This window comes from Aulostomus chinensis, chromosome 7 (assembly GCF_037954235.1).
Source record: "Aulostomus chinensis isolate RoL2024-O1b breed Wild chromosome 7, RoL_Achi_v1.0, whole genome shotgun sequence".
Lineage (NCBI taxonomy): Eukaryota > Metazoa > Chordata > Actinopteri > Syngnathiformes > Aulostomidae > Aulostomus > Aulostomus chinensis.
The window spans coordinates 30,252,326-30,268,998 of NC_141326.1; the positions used below are offsets into that span (position 1 = coordinate 30,252,326).

Below are 16,673 nucleotides of genomic sequence, written 5' to 3' on the forward strand. Positions count from 1 at the left end.
CCCCCCGGGGGGGGGGGGGGGGCAGTCCACAATGACACACAGGCTACACTACAAACCAATGATGCTCTAATCTGAGATTAACAGGATGAACTCTGGTAGAAGAAGATTCCACAGGTCAGTAACGTCCTGCTTGTTCCTCCCACAGAGGTCACATGACAGCCTTATTATCTTTAGAAACAGCCACAACAGACCAGTCAGACCCTCCAGCCAACCACTGGAAGGCTTTTCTGCAGGCAGGGGCTCCACCCCCTCGCCATGTTGGACTGACCTGAACTCAGGTTTGACTCCCAGGTCCTTCTGCTGCAGCTCCGTCAGACTCCGAGTGGTTTTGTTGAAAGCAGCATCCTGTTGATGAGCAGAACACACACACGTAAAGACACCGAGCACGGCGCCAGCCACCATCGATGACTCACGAGTGCAACGCCCCCCTTTGTTTCCTTCCTTGGTTTGGAATCATGGAGAGGGCTTCTTTTTTCATGGAGTTTTCCTGTAAGCACACCTTTTCTTTGTCACACACCAGCTGGGTTCGAAAAAACTGAGGAGAAGTTGAGATAAACGCTCTCAAGCGATGTCCACGCAGACACCTGCTCTGTAATCAGAGGGAAAATGAGGGGACTCAATATGAGAGATGGAGCCGCACCCCCGGCTGCTGTGGACCTGCACGTGCAACCTCCCGTCACTGACAACACAGACTGTGTGTGATGTCACACTTGTTGATGGCGGTGACAGAGTTCACAACGAAGCGACACTGAGATGTAGAAGCAGGAGCAGATTTGGGATTTTTATTCCTCACATTTGCGGAGGGTTCAAGATTGTTCATCTTGAGTGAAAAACGCTTTTCTCCTCTTTGACAGTTGGTCATTCACTTCTGACTCCGCCCCTTATTTACAAACCCAACAACCAGGTGTGGAAACGGTGGGTAGATGACCTGGTTGATAACCACCATTGTCCTAACCACGGTGACCTGAACCCTGCTGGATTATTTCCTCTCAGTGCGGTTGAGAGTGGCGGCGTCCCACCTACCTGGCTGGCTTCAAGCGTTCCCACGAAGTTAAAGATTAAATCATGGATGCCATGATGGACGTACATCTGGGGAAAGAACAAAGACACGCTTTGCAGTTTCCGGATGTGAGGAGTCACAATGCCAACAGACCGAATCCAAGTCACATTGAACACAACTCGATTAGCGCGGCGACCAACCAGCCGTCACATTCAGCCATTTAACCAACATTAGATTACGTTCTGCATGAAGTTATTGTCTGAAGACGGAGAAACGACTGATCTCCACATTCTAGCTGCAGATCAACAGCACGCGGAGCTTCAGGATGGAGGCTGGAGCGGTCACATGGTCTCACAGTCACTCATCAGCGCTCGGCCTCAGCCTGCGCCGGAGAACACCGACTTGTTCGTGAAAATCTTGATCTTCATCGATCATCCGAGCAAACGGTGCAGAAATCCCCTTCCAACAGGAAGGCGATCATCATCCCAATGTCAGGCTGGACAGACAGTCGGTCGCCGGCAGGAGGCCTCGAGTGTGTCGTTCATTCACAGACGTGTGTGCTACGTTACCTCCACCGCCTGCTTGAGCAGAGTCATCTGGAGCTCCTGCTTCGCCAGAAGTTTCTGCGGAAACACAAATCATCCGTGAGAGCCAGGTAGAGGAGAGCGGAGAGGAAGGAGGCACCGCCGGGCTGCGGTTCAGGCTTCTGAGTCCCTGACCGGCCGGATGGGCCGACTGGTGTGACGTGAGCCAGCGCTTCACCTGTCAGGTGCTCAGACATGTGAGCTGTTGGTGACATCACATCTGACGCCCTCAAGCGCCTCTGTTGTCTCAGATCTGGAACAATCAGCTCTTTTTCTGCAGCAACAGCATGGCTCCACCATTATTGATTAATTCAGGTCATATGAACGCTGACAATGAAGGACAGCTGAGTCGGATTTCTTTCTCTATTTTGGACTTTTGATTAAATATTTGGATTCCACACGGCTTGACTTGCATGAATCTGCTGAGCCGTGGCCGCTGCCCAGCCGGCTCCCATCCCACGCTCTCAGATGAGGAGAAATCCCCTCCTCCGCCCCAGCCAGCCTGGTGACTGCGCTGCACAGTGGCAGCACAACTTCAACCACATTTGGGTTTTTTTTAAAAAAAAAGGTGCAGACTTTGACATTTTGGAGGCTCAAACGAGAGGCGCCGTTCACTGGCTGCAGGCGAACGAGGGATCCATGACAGCTCTGATTGGTTTACGCTGCCAGACACTGAAGGAAACACGCAGAGCTGCTTCTTGATTGTGCGATGAAGGGAAGTCACGGACACTCGCAGTCAGATGAAGTCGTCAGCACCCGAGCAGGTGGAGAGCTGAGATCTACTCACCAGGCGAGAGTCTCTCAGCAGACACTGAAGACATTTGGTGTAGAGGCCGTTGACGGAGTCCTGGGGGACAGACAGACGGCACCACTCAGCCAGGAACAGTGACTCATCAAATTATCAATGATGGTAACAGGAAAGAAAATGAAGGAATTAGAATGAAGGATTTTTGAAGTGGGGAACGGAGAACAACCAGAAACCACAGACATCACGAACTGATCATTCAAAGGGTCAGCTGACCCAGAGGTTCACACTCGTTTGTTCTAATCGTGACTACAAAGACAGAAGTGTGTTTCAGGGTGGAAAACTTTTAGGGGAATTGAAACAATGGCTGAAGGGAAGAAGAAAGAGAAGAAGAATGGACGAAGGAAAGAAGAGGAGGAAAGGTCTTCCTACGATGTGGTGCCGGAGTCCCTTGCGCTCCTGCTCCCTGAAGCTCTGACAGAAGCCGTGGACCAGCTTGTCCAGCTTCATGGCGTGGCGGCCAAGGAACTCCCTCACGTCCTCCAGGCTCTTCAGGCAGTAAGGGGGCGGCGGGCTGAGCTCAGCCGGGCTTGGCTCCGCCTCCACGGGTCTGGAGATGCACAGGATGCTGTAGCTCTGCTCCTGGTCATTGTAGAAGGTTTCCTCAAACAGGATGGGCACCGACGCCGGGGCTGGGAAGCCGGATCCCAGCAAGACCTGCCTGTCCTGGATCCTGACCTCCTGCAACACCAAACAACCGTTACGTTGCCGGAGCATCGGCCGCGCGTCAGCGGGAAGCTGAGCACAGAGGTGACGGCTCCCGCCAGCTTCCTAGTGCAGCGTCAGCGTTTTCTGACGGGAAGCGATTATGGGACGATGGAAACAGAACGACGGACAGAGGTTTGGAATTGAGATTCAAAAACATGATGATGTAATCAAGTGTTGTTATAAGACATTTGTTCAACGTCCACAGACAACAGTTCAGATCAGCTCAATCATGTCATGGCTGCAACGCTGGTCGCACTCAGCAATAAAGAACAGTTTTTCCTGCTAGCTGGCCGAGCCCACAACATCTAACCTTCCCATCTGCCGTCTGGTATCCATCCTCCGCCGGCTGTAGGATGTAGCTGTCGAACTGGGAGTCGGAGACGCTGCTGACGGTTAAACTTCCACAACACGGCACCAGAACCTGCAGGAGTCCCGCAGAAAGTGAGGGCCACATGACATTTAGCTGCGCCTCCCAACAACAAGAGCTGAGAGGAGGTGGAAAATCACTAACAGGGACAAATTCAAACACAATGCAAGAGACAAACGCACTCACGATGCCGTGGAGCTCAGCAACTCGGCTGCAGAGGTCTGGTCGCTGCTTCTCCAACGCCAAGTAGAACGGATTCTTCAGGATGTTCTCATCATAAACAGCCATAAGTAGCTGGAGGTCTGAATCCTGCAGGAGGAGGAGGAAGCGTTAGCATGGTGGAGCTTCCAGGGAGGTCTGTGGGAGGAGTCAGGGATGGATGGTCAGGTAAGATGACGCCAAGCGCACCAACATCAATTACAACTCTGATCAAGAGTGGTGGTTTGAACTGAAGCCCACAAATGAGTTTCAGTATTACTTCAAAAAGAAATTCTAGAAAGATCTATGTGCCGGCACGGTGAAGCAGCGGTCAGCGCCGTGACCTCACAGCAAGAAGGTTCTGGGTTCCGGCCTGCGTGGGTTCACTCTGGTACTCCAGCTTCCTCCACAGTCCAAAGACATCAAGAGGGACCAGGTTAATCCAGACTCTAAATTGACCGTAGGCGTGGCTGGGAGAGCCAATGGTTGTCTGTCTCTATGTGTTGGCCCTGCCATGGACTGGTGACCTGTCCAGGGGGAAGGCTGCTGGGATAGGCTCCACCCCCACCACCCTGAACAGGAGGAGAGGGAGAACATGGAGGGAGGGAGGGAGAATCCATCTTCAAAAACAATCATCATGTTTGAGGTGCTAGTTTTATCAAGCTAACCGCTAGCGTAGCTACTGGAACGGCAGGGTTCCTATCCTAACAGAAAAAATAAATATCAGTCATGTGATGAAGACACAGAACCCGACGCCCAACACGTGGAGCGCAGCTCTCAAATGAGGTGCTGAAAGCTTCCACGCTGACTCAGCATCATGTGACCACACCCCCGACTCTCCCTGGAAACGATGAACACACAAGCACTCGCACTTCAAACGGACTGATCAGTAAAATGGATTCAGACAGAAGTTCTTACAAACAACCATCCGTTCTGCCGCATTAACTTTGCTGCTGTGGCGAACGCCACATAGCGACTTGGTGACACTTCATGGATTTTTAGTGAAGGAAATAAAAATGTGGAGGAAAGAATTCACAAATTGGTTTGTAAGCGATAAGAGCAGACACATGACAGCAGCCAGGAGAGTGAAGGCAGCCGAGTCAGCGCTGAAGCTGGAGGAGCACACGCCAAACAGCCGCCGCGTCCCAAGAAAGCTGAGAATCCCGTCCGCACGAAGCTCCCACTCAAGCTGCAGAAGCAGTCAATGATCACTGATCCCTTACCGATATCTGATCAATAAGCTGGATGACATCATCGTGCTGGGTCTCTCTCCACTACATCCACGCACAGAACCTGCAGTTTAACTCCACAACACACAGCAGCGAGTGACATCAGCTGAGCGTCAGCATCAGAGCGCTGCTTCCTGCTCCATCCACCTCCACCCAACACACCAACCATCACCAGGTGAGAGGAACACGAGCCACAACAGGAGCCGAACCGTGGCCCAACCACGTCCCCGCCTGATGTGGAGTTCATGCTGGTCATAAAAAAGCTCTCCAAACAAGGAAATAAGGAGGTGACTTCCTTCCAGCTCCGCCTGTGATGTCACACACCTGAACGCACCTGTGTCACGCCAGCCGTCCCAGGGATGAGCTGCGTTCCTCCCATGAACACCACCACCAGACCCCCACCACTCAGTAGCCACACACGCCCTCACCTGCCTGGGGGGGGTGGGGGGGTCCCTCAGCAGCTTCCCTGGGGGAGTGAAGGCGACTCACCTCGTCACTGGGCCCGCAGACCAGATGCATCCTGAGCCGGAGTCTCCACCGAGTGGCCTGCCGGCGGCCGCCTCAGCTGGGATAAAACACTGGAATGAATCACATGACCCTCCAGGGCCTCGTGACCTCACACGCAACTGGAGGCTACCAGCGTCTCAGGAATGTCTGCCCCCCCCCCCCCAGCTGACATCGTAGCAGGAAGTGTGTTTTTGCTGCAAGTGACTCAAGGACCAACCAGAGGTCAAAGGTCAAAGTTCACCTGAGAGGCTCATCCCATTGTGACAGGAGGTCAACATTCCCTTTAAAACCCATGTTGGGGGGATGAGCGAGCGCTTTCTCTAAGACGCCAACCTCGTGGGGCCTGAGGAAGGACAGTGTTTGGTGACGTCATCTCATTAGGCCGTTGAGGAGCATCAAAGGTTTTTATGTCAACATCACGTGAATGTGTGACCTCAGACCGACTCGGCGGGTCTGCGGCTCGGGATCCGCAGGCTAGCTAGCAGCAGGTGGGGGGAGGCTGCCCCGGTGTGTTCACACAGCCGAGCTGTTGACGTGCCCCGGGGACCGGAAGTCTGTTATTAGCTTGATCTCGCTACAAACATCATCAGCTCATGGCTAGCGTTAGCTGCGCGGTGAGAGCTAATAGGGATATTAACCGATTATATGTTAGCACGACACACCGGAAATAAGGGCGTGGAAACCAGCCGTGTAGCGAGACAGCCGTCTTACCTGTCACCAGCGAGTCCCTCCGGTCAGCCGGGCTTCAGCTCGGCATCGCTCGCCCCCGCAGCAGCCTGTCAGGAGACATCCGCTGGCTAACAGCCGCCGGGGTCCCGGCTAGGCTGCCTCGGCTCACGGAGGAAAACGCGACCGATCCGCAGCTGAAGCGCCTCTGGCCGTGACGGTAGGCTGACAGCAGCCCTGAGGACAGTTAAGAACCGAACGGTTACTGACCCTTGAAGAACCTGGTCAGCCAGGAGGTCCCAGTCAACAAACAACGGAACCACTGAGGAGTCCTCAGTCTGAACTGGTCCGTGCTGCCCCCAGCGGCCGGCACGGTGTACTGCAACAGCTGACAGACACATGAGGAGGGGTTTCACAATTTAGGACAAGTCCCTGCGCGCAGTGTTGGTGACGATAGAGGGAGAGAGAAATATCAGATCATTCCTGTCGATGACGGTGTTCCCGTGGGAGGATCGCACCACGTGGGGGGGGGGGGGGCGTGTGTGTGGTTTGACAGTTCGTCTGCAACAGTTGTGCCTGCAGGCCTTGAGAAAATTGCAGTGGCTCATATCTCAGCAATTTAAAAGCTCAACTAACATTCATGTTCATTTAGCGCGGCTGGTGGCTTCCATCAGGTTAGCATCATGCTCAATTTATCAAAGATGTAATTAGTTAAATGTTAAATATGAAGGAAATAATTTCAAACATTAAAGGAAACTCTTGAAAAACAAAACATGAACAAAAATGTTCCAAAAGGAGGAAGAGGGTTTAAACTTTGACACAAGCAATGGAAACAAGAACGAAATATAAATGTGGAAATAAAAGGGCCCTATTTAAGAATTATATTCATCATATTTAATAGCCGCTCTTAAGGTTATGAATACCAGTCGGTAGCCACAACCACAGGTACTGATATGGGCTCCTTGCTGGACGTCAGTCATTGTGGTGGTGCTGTTATGGAGTGTGATGGTAGGGGTCCCCTCAGGCGTCTCCTAGTTGGGAGCTGTGAGCCGGGATGTTCTGAGCCCCTCTGACGGCCGGAGGGTCTCTGGCCTCAGCAGCCAGTTGCACGTCATCCAGTAAAATCCCTCTCAGGAAGTGGTCATCTCCTGGTTCCTCCACCAACAGGAAGTGGTCATCTCCTGGCTCCTCCCCAACAGGAAGTGGTCATCTCCTGGTTCCTCCCCCAGCAGCCAATAGGATCGCTCCATGTGATTGTGGTGATTGAACCAGTAAATCAGCTCTGGGGAACAGAAGTTGATGATCTTCCAGGTTCAGTTCATCAAGATCATCTTCACTAATGAAACCCTCTCCTGGATGCTCGTTAGCAGTGCTAAGCTAACGGTAGCCTAGAAGGAGCTACACCAGGGTCACACAGAAGCCTGAACGTGATGTTTAACATGATCGAGGACGATCCATCTTAGTTCTTATCAGGAAGTGGGTGCCATGCTGCTGGCTGGTGACTCGTGCGGTGCCCTAAGAAAACCCGACCAACTCAAACAAGTCTTGTTTTATTGGATGAATACAAAATAAATGCACTCCCACTCAGTTGTGTTCCAGTTCCATCATCCGTCACATCTGGACCTTCTGGCCCCTCTGAAAAAAGGTGAGTCAGTAACAGACTGCCAGTTGGAAGAGTGACAACAGTCAGCCTGGACACGTTCCCACCTGCTAAGTTCCTGCCCTGCATCTCCTACACCAGAGTTCACTGTTACTGTAAAATAAAAACATGAGAAATGGAATTCCTGAGTGTCTTGGCTCTTTTATTTCTGCTGATTTTGGTTTCCTGAACTGGAAACCAGCTGTGAACAACGGCTGAAGACAGGAGCAGGACGACCGGCCTCTACCATACCGACCGTCGCCGTGGACAGAAACGCTTGTGTGGTCCCTGTCGCTTCACTACTGCACCTCTCGAATGTCTGCTTTTCAAACTCTTGGAACACACCAACATGCAGAACCCCAAACCAAACGCGCAGCAGCAGTCTTGTCCTGCCGGCCTCTCTCTCAGTCCCTCTGCTTGCTCAGTGACGCCTCTTTGTTCTCATCACATTCCATTTTGATGCAAACATCCTCTGGCGCGAGCTCGGCCCGCAAAATCAAAATCTGTCTTCTGGGAATTCACCACGTTGATCAAAAGAGGGACCCTTTCAGACCCGCGGGCTTCAGTCGAGGAGTCGGAACATTTATCAGTAATTATCAGCTGCTGGCGGCGTGGCTCAGGGGCAGAGCGGCCGTCCAGCAACTCAAGGGTCGCTGGTTCGATCCTCGACCCCGGTGTCGAAGTGTCCTTGAGCAAGATACTGGACCCCTAACTGCTCCTGACGAGCAGGTTGGCGCCTTGCACCATCAGTGAGTGAGTGAACGGGACGACACTAAAGCGCTTGGAGCGCCACTCAGGTAGAAAAGTGCTCGTCCATTTAAACGAAAAGAAAAAACAACCTGCTTTAGAGGTAAATCCAACCAGAGCGAAGCGTCTTGAGCTTACAGACAATCTTTGGTCGCCATAGCAGCAGGACAGCGACGGAGTTTCTCTTGTGGTTTCAGCTTCAGTCTGTTTCCCAACTCAAGACCAACAATGTTGGAGTGTCGCTGCTGGAACTCAAGACGGTTGAATTTGTGGCTGAGGTGATGAAGAGTCACCCAGGTTACCGGCAGAAACCACAAGCTTTCACTCCTCCATATAACTTATTAACAGTGGAGCTCCGCCCCCTCGCCATATGTGCGTCTGAGGTGCAGGTGGGAGCCAAGACACAGTGGTGTCTGCCTCAGGGTCATGTGACTCAAAGCAGATTAAAGCCGGTCAACAGGACCGATCACAAGGTCCGACTTCTTTCATCTCCAACATTCATTTCAGTGACGTCATTTCCACGTTTTTGATCAAACCGTAAAAAATGAAGACAAAACAAAGAAACCAAACATGCGGCGCTCAACAAGGATTCACACAAACACTCGGCAGAGCAGAACCAGTGTGCTTCAATCAATCAATCGATCAATGGCCCTGCAGCTAATCAGGAACATTGATACCTGCCTTCATTTAACTTCACCTCAACTAAAAAAAACCCAAATTAATTTGTCAAACGATTGAACTGAAATTCAGATCATTTCTCCTAAAGTCATGGCTCTGACATCAGTGAGTCACAGGAGGCTGCAGTAGCCAAGGAGACGGGGGGGGGGTCAAGGTCACATGACAGATGGTGTGATCAGCCTCCACAGGAACCAGCTGACTTCCTGCTGTGTATAACGGCCCCAAACTACAACCGTCCACACAGACCGACTCCTCCCACCAACACACTTTATAGTTCTCCTGTGTGTGTGTGTGTGTGTGTGTGTGTGTGTGTGTGTTGTTGTACTTGCTACATAGTGAGGAACATGAAACAGATTTAACCAACAGAGTGAGGACATTCTGGTGGCTTCTCATGTCTTTACAGGATTTAGGGCAGGGGTGGGCAACCCTGTGCCATGGACAGGTTCTCCTTCCAACCCAACCCTTCAACAGGTGAGTCCACTGACTGACACTCCTTCAGCCACAGGAGAGTGTTGATCAGTGGACTCACCTGTTGAAGGGTTGGGTTGGAAGGAGAACCTGTCCATGGCACAGGGTTGCCCACCCCTGTTTTAGGGTCTGGGTCGAGGGCAAGGGAATACGTGGGCGAAGATGTAAGTACAAGGATTGGGGGGTGGAGGTTCTCAAGCAGGTTGTCTGCATCAGAGTCAGTCGGAACCCCATCTGTGACGTTCACGTTTCAGCTGACGTGTAAACAATGAACCTCAATCTTTCCATCTCCTCAACTGTCACGGAACCTCCAACCTCAACATTTCTGAACCAAACTTCAAGGATTTTTCTTTCCCACCTCAGTGAGGAGGAGAACCAAACACGGAACGCTGAGACAGGGAGCCACTCGGGAAAAAAACATAACGAGGAACATGAGTCCAGAGGTCAAGTGGGTCAACTAACTAAGTTCTTCGAGAACCTTGATGAACCTGACATTCTATTCCTAGTATTTAAACACACTCGCCACAAAGGCCAGTTCTGGTTCAGATTTGCAGGCAGCCGAGCGCCTTCGGATCAGGAGGAACCTCATCAGGAGGAACCTCATCAGGAGGAACCTCAGTCAGCCAGCGAGAGCAGAGTTGTGATGCGCGTCAAATCCCAGCCGGAACTCTGGTTCCAGCGTCACTGGTCAGTTGTTGTTGACGACATCTCAACTTTTCCTCTCGGGCTGCACAATTAATCACTTTCATTCAGAAGCACAATGTGTCAGCAGCAATTTCAATGAAAATCACAACACCGTCAAAAAACCACCGTCAAAGTCACGGAGAAGTTGAGAAGAACAAACTGGAGAACAGAACTTGTCAAAAGACTAACAATCAGAGGAGCCGCTGAGCCCGACCCCACGCTGAGGAACCATCAACATGAGCCAAACTCGGCTCCTGAGCTTCTCGGGCCCCTACGGAGCAGGAAGAGCACTGAGCATGCTCAGTGGCACACGGCGCCCTTCCTCCTTCCAGTGTGTGTTGGACTTGGTGCGGCAGCACGACAATCCATTCATTCATTCACACTTTCAGCAAAGTCTGTTCAAAATGAAGTCTTTAACATGCGTGTCAAGGCACAGTTGATTAATGCGATTACTTAATAATCACAAAACGTGACTTTAGATTTCTTCAATCACTTGACAACCCTAATAAAAATAATTTATGTTGCCTGCATCCTCACAAACCGAACCATTCGTCAAAATAATCACAGCTCCTGTTGTCTAGCTTGTGCAGCCCTAGATACTGGGGTCCCTCACAAGTGGCATTTCCTAGTTTCCCAGTTTTCCTTACGAGCCAGACACCCAACCTGATAATCGCAACATCGACCAAAAGCAGGTCAAAGGTCAACTTGACAAAAGGTTGTATTTTTGTGACCCTTCAATTCCAGCAGATTCAGTTCATCAGAGCATCGGCGTCGAGGTGCTGGCGCTTCAGTCGCTCTCGCTGCCGCTCTCAGAGCTCACGTACCAGTGCTCCTCTCCGGTGTTCTCCACAAACCACAGACCTGCAGAACAAACGGGTCAGGTGACAAAGCCTCACATGACCAGCAACGACAGCTGGCGTCCAGATGAAAAGACACCCGCCGTGTTCCGTCCCAGTCGCTGGCCTGCATTGTGAACAGATACTCAAAACTACAAGTTTAGGGGGACTCCCTCACCGTCCCCACACCCTTCTCTCCTATGAGCTGGACTATGGAGCTGAGACCCATGCTAGTTAGCTTAGCACGACGAATGGTCGAGGGTGGGAAGTGTTAGCTTGTCTCAGTTGAAGATGATGGAGTTGTTTGGAAGTGGAGGGCTGATAATCCCAGACGCGCCATCAGCCCAACTGTCCTGACGCCTGCGCTCACCCTGAGCGCCACAGAGCTGACATCAGCTAGCCAGCTAGCAGCAGCACTCTGCACCGCTGCGCCCTCTGGTGACTCTAAAACGCTTTCTGGTAGTTCTTTCTGGTTGCCATGGTAACGAGCCTCTGGCAGCAGATGAAGGGCTTTGTCTCTCCGTCTCTCGACAGGGACACCATGCGCACTTCCTAACACTGAAATCAAATGTTTCCCAGTACGATACAGAAGCCAGAAACTCCAAGTTCCCCCGGCCTCTGCTCGTCTGCGGCTCACCGTTTTGTGCTCCGTCTTCATCCTCTTCCAAGTGCTCCATGTCATAACTCACAAAAATATTCTGCAGAGAGAAAACAGTGTCAACATCAACTCTGAAAGGATCTAGGATACACAGCAGTCACCAGTACCTTGTTCCTGACCAGTTTCTCCCAGTATCCCCGGTTTTCTTTGACCAGTTTAAGGACTGGCTCATTGGACTTCATTTCCCAGGAGCAGCGGTCAGCTGTGATGTTTGCCTGAAGATCGAGCTGAGCTCTGAAGGTCCGACCGTTCACTCGCCCACTGAACACAGTCAACAGAGAGAGAGAGGATGTGGTCACTCAGAGGAAGCGGCTGTTCCTGTCACGGCCTTCAATGCAGTTTCCTTCCTCCTAAATTAGGAGCTTCATCTTGAGGTGGAGCTTCATCTTGAGGTGGAGCTTCATCTTGAGGTGGAGCTTCATCTTGAGGTGGAGCTTCATCTTGAGGTGGAGCTTCATCCTGGTCTACGCTCCTGCTGACAGCCCACCAGTGAGCCCGTGTGCATGTTTGTTTGTCATTCACTATATAGAATGTATATATAAACAAAAACAACAAAAACTTCAATCTGCTCATGAATTTACTTTTGCTACCATCTTCATGAGGCGACACTCCCTCTCTGGAGGCGGTCAGACGTGTGAACGTTCACAGATGCGTCTACCCAGCATTTCCTGGTTAAGAAAAGGGGCCGAGGCCTGAGCTTTGGGTCACATGCTGCCCCCTGCTGGTTTGAAGCACTCACTGCTCAGAGAGAACCTGAACTGCACCTCACAACAGCGCCACAGCCGGCACGTCACTACAACACTTCAAAATGTTTTATTTTTCCATGTGAAATTAGTAACAATCATTATTATGAAATATTTAATCAAAGAAAGGCATGATATGTAGTCAAGGTGACTTGTTGGTGACAGCTGCAGGTGCAATGCATGCTGGTACTTGCAGTCACCGCCCGCACAAGCAGCAGAACGTTCTCAGCGACAGGAAGTGAGTAATGTGTTGCTTCATTTGACTCCATCAACTCCAACTGAACTCAGAACTCAGGTTGACTGACCTGTTAGTGCGAAGGCGGGGCTTCATCAGGCAAAAGAAGTTTCACTGCCAAGTATGAAGGAAACACGATTGAGGGGCCAGGGGACGAGAACCAAAGCCCTGGAGCCCTCTAACGTCTGACTTAACCCCCGTGAACTTGAACAGGAGAACTTGCAGCACTTGTAAATACACGGTTTAACCACAGCAGTTCCCATTCTTCATCCTGGTTTAATGGAGGCAAAGCTCGCCGTGCTAAACATGTAGCCACTCCCACCAGTGTAAAAAGCTCTGGAGCAAAAGCTCCACTGAATGTTGGATGGGATGTGAAGGATCATTGGCACTCTGGTCCTGACAGACCTGTAAACGACTCTGTCAGGGTGGAAGTCACAGCGCTGACTCTCCGGGTTCACCAGCTTCACCGTCACAGTCACCGAGTCAGACGTCTGGTACCAGTGGACCTGCGGGTGGAAGCTGAAACAACCAGAGAAACCTTCACCGCTCAGCTGGGCTTTGATCTTTAGGAGCGAAAAGGAAAGTCAACTGTGGTGAGACCTGTGAAGACGGCCGTGCAGAGGACGAGAGGCTTTCTTACCTGCTGGTGGACTCGTCACCACCGTCACGACTGCTGATTGGCTGCTGACTCTTGACCGGACCATTACACACAGGAACACCTAAACACACACATTTATTCTCATGTACCATGACACACATCACTGTGCGTCATCAGAGGAGAGAGTACGCATCTACATCGCTCATCCACATCTCAAACTGCACACGTTCTGACTTACACGGCTTTGGACGGTTTGTATCCTGTCTGAGGCAGTGGAGAGGAGCTTCCTGCCGTCCCCCCTCATCTCTGCAGCTGTCAATCAAAATCAGAAAAGTGTTGCTTTAGTTCTCCAATCACACCAACACCACCACTCACCACTTTATCTGTCAAAAATGGAAAGTTCGACATGTTTTCAGATGGCGTCAATGCGCCCGACAGCGAAGGAGGAAACATCTTGTGTCCGACAGTAAAACTTAGGAAACTGTTGGAGGGATTTTTGGCTTCGGGGTTTGTCAATGAGGAAAAAGGATCCTTGTAAACATCAACAACTTCTTCTAGCTGTTGTGGTGTCTGGAGGGTCTTGAAAAACTACAACATGAAAGATGAGGCGAAGGCTGAAATGTGAGTGATGTCTGCTGGTGGTTGTTGAGCTTCCTCTGAAGATACCAACCTCCCTTCAGTCCCCGGGTTTCTCTCCTCATCTTCAGCCTCGGTATCCAAAAGGGATCCTGGATCAGGAACTGAGACCAGGAGGCACTCCGGGGATACTGCTGGAGCTGGGATGAGGGAGGTCTTTCTCAAAGATCCCGGACTAACTGGCTCTGGGACTGTGAGGTGAGGGGGGTCCGGGGAAGCGAGCTTCTTGACCTCAGCTGCTCTGCAGGCTTCAGCCAGAACTTCCTCCTGGACTTTGATCCTCGCATCCAGAGACACTCCCCCATCCTCCACCCTGCAATCAACAGCTGAGTGTGAGGTAAACCATGGGGGGGCGTCACTACACCACCTTCAATCAGCTGAATGTGTCCTGACCCTGCGGTGTTGCCGTCCTTCCCGTAAGTGGCCACACCGTCCTGGTGCAGCGCCCTCAGCAGCTCCAGATGCTCCTGGTTGGCTTCTCCCTTCCCTGTGCTCAATATCAGCGACTGCACGTTGTATTCATTGATGAGGGTTTTCATACCCGGCACCTGCGTCACCCGCACCTCAAACACACATCACAGTCACGTTAACTGGGGGGCCGGCATCAGAGAGCTCACGCCAGATGAGCTGAGCCGGATGCTCCAGGATCGGAGGGACCACCTACCATCGTGTCCACAAAGACAGTGTTTCCTACACTGAGAACGGCTCGCGCTCTGTGCTGCAGACCCTGGATCTTCTGGCTGACGGCTCTGGTGACCTGCAGGTCCACCAGCATTTGGTCAATGAACGCCACATGGCGGCTTCAGAAGAGATGACAGGGCAGCAGGACGCTGACACACTGACACGACGCCATGTTGTGCTCCATGAAGTTGTCCTTCAGTTCGAGCTTCATCAGTTATGTTAAACAGTTGTTCCTCTTCAGTTTTCAAATACATTTTGAATGAAACAATGCAAACTAAATTGCTCATTTTTGTTAATGTGACTACATTTGAATTTTAAACACTCACGTTGTTAATATAACGTATTATTATAACGTAGTATTAATACGCTACCAATGGGATTTTAAAGACTCCAGCTGGCGCGAATCTCTGGTGGATATGTGCTGATAGTGTGCGTGTGTGTGTGGACAGGAAACCTTGGGGTGCCAGTCAATCTCTGCGTCGACTGGTTTCACCCTGCAGACGATGATCTCTACGGCCTGGCCAGCCAACGAGTGGAACCTCTCGGGCAGCTGGAGGATCTGATGGGACTTGACTTCCTCTTCCTTCCCCACATCAATAAAATGAGCCAAAACACTGAAAAACAGCTTGCTGCCTCGATCTGGGACAGACAGGACCTTCACCCTGCCAGAAAAATGGAGTTCTGATCACCAGAGACACTCTAGTGAGGTCTGGGTGCATCAGTCAAGGACTTGTCTGTAACAACACTGAGAAGCATTAGCAGAAACGAAGGCCACATGAACCCCGTCAGACCTGTGGACGCCGCCGCTGTCGTCCTGCACAGCGTACAAGCCTCCCTCCAGCAGCTCCTGAGCTGCAGGTCTCTTCTCCACGTAGTAAGACGCCATCTCTGACGCCATGTGTTCAAACCTGCCATCGTCCTTCCTGATGATACGACCGTGGAAGACTGAGGCGGTCTTAATGTAGAGCGGCAGAACCTGAGCACCAACAGAACACAGATCCGGTTAAGCTCCAGTCACAAGGTCACTGATGCTAGTTTTATAAACACGTCATTGTTTTCACATTCAGAGACAAAAAATTAGAAAAGGGACAGATCCATACTCTTATGTGTTACTAACTCGTCTTCCTCTCCGGGGCCTTCAGGCTCCCCACATCCCAGATCCTGAAGAGGCTCAAGCTCAAGCTCAAGCCCCCTTCGTTGCATATTCTAATACTTTGAATGCACCCCTCCACTGCATACTGTTCCCCCCGCGCCTCCACCTTTGGCTTTTGTGAAATGTTCAGTAGTATGAGCATAAAAATGTCTACTTCTTTTTTGTAAATCAACCTTTACTTATTCAGGTCATGTGATACAGACATGGGTCTCATTCCGAGGACAGACCTGCTACGGCACATTTCCCAGCCCAGCGCTGGTCCAGGTTCGTGAAGCCTAATGAGTCGTCAGTTGACGCCTCTGACATGTCGACGAGCAAACATCAGTATCAGGGTTATGTGACGTGTTCAGACTGAGATGTGACCGTCTCACCTCTACGACTCCAGATGCAGGGAGACTGGACTGATCCAGCTGGGGCATGAGTGTGTGACGGTCTGGACACACACTGTCTTCTCTGCTGAGACAACACACACACACACACACACACACACACACACACACACACGCATCACTGCATAGCACATATATGTCACTGGCTTGATTTTAACTCTGTAATGAACAAGTGTGAGTGTAGACTGTCCAGATTCACCTGCAGACACCGAAGCACTTCAGGTAGCTGCAGAGGGGCCTGCTGGTCTTCCGTTCCTCCCGGGCCACATAGATGCCCTGGCTGAAGGACAGTAGCTCTGGCGGCAGCAGGGCGTTCGTTCGTCTGAGGTAGCGCAGAAGACCGGTCACATGACGGCCATTCTTCTCTGAGATTAACAGCAACGACTTGACAACGTGAGGGCAACTGGTTATCGGCTCCAGGGTAAAAACCTCAGGAGAGAAACAGAGGGGTGATAAACAGGACC

At 51.3% G+C, this 16,673-nt stretch overlaps 2 protein-coding genes across 6 annotated transcripts in view; both read right to left on the reverse strand.

Moving 5' to 3' along the window:
• The window catches only part of ankrd27 (ankyrin repeat domain 27 (VPS9 domain)), an 18,561-nt gene extending 11,392 nt beyond the window's left edge, over positions 1-7,169 (reverse strand). For both annotated transcript variants that reach the window (XR_015117293.1, XM_086209872.1), the window contains exons 1-8: positions 6,988-7,169; positions 3,651-3,773; positions 3,408-3,518; positions 2,762-3,070; positions 2,372-2,431; positions 1,570-1,623; positions 1,024-1,089; positions 269-345 (exon numbers count right to left, since the gene is read on the reverse strand). Coding sequence is in view for 1 of the 2 variants with exons in the window: in XM_086209872.1 (XP_086065998.1) it covers positions 269-345; positions 1,024-1,089; positions 1,570-1,623; positions 2,372-2,431; positions 2,762-3,070; positions 3,408-3,518; positions 3,651-3,773; positions 6,988-7,044 (857 nt within the window). In the remaining variant the exon portion in view is untranslated. The remainder of the gene's footprint in view (positions 1-268; positions 346-1,023; positions 1,090-1,569; positions 1,624-2,371; positions 2,432-2,761; positions 3,071-3,407; positions 3,519-3,650; positions 3,774-6,987) is intronic.
• The window catches only part of tdrd12 (tudor domain containing 12), a 23,256-nt gene continuing 13,642 nt past the window's right edge, over positions 7,060-16,673 (reverse strand). The window contains exons 26-38 of one of the 4 annotated variants that reach the window (XM_086209869.1): positions 16,409-16,638; positions 16,192-16,273; positions 15,459-15,643; positions 15,122-15,329; positions 14,651-14,743; positions 14,380-14,549; positions 14,021-14,299; positions 13,589-13,662; positions 13,393-13,471; positions 13,158-13,271; positions 11,882-12,035; positions 11,754-11,814; positions 7,060-7,346 (exon numbers count right to left, since the gene is read on the reverse strand). In XM_086209869.1, the coding sequence (XP_086065995.1) occupies positions 7,195-7,346; positions 11,754-11,814; positions 11,882-12,035; positions 13,158-13,271; positions 13,393-13,471; positions 13,589-13,662; positions 14,021-14,299; positions 14,380-14,549; positions 14,651-14,743; positions 15,122-15,329; positions 15,459-15,643; positions 16,192-16,273; positions 16,409-16,638 (1,881 nt within the window). In that variant the 3' untranslated portion in view covers positions 7,060-7,194. Of the gene's footprint in view, positions 7,347-9,676; positions 11,142-11,753; positions 11,815-11,881; positions 12,036-13,157; positions 13,272-13,392; positions 13,472-13,588; positions 13,663-14,020; positions 14,300-14,379; positions 14,550-14,650; positions 14,744-15,121; positions 15,330-15,458; positions 15,644-16,191; positions 16,277-16,408; positions 16,639-16,673 lie in introns of those variants that run through there. The other 3 variants (XM_086209868.1, XM_086209871.1, XM_086209870.1) reach the window with 3 other exon arrangements.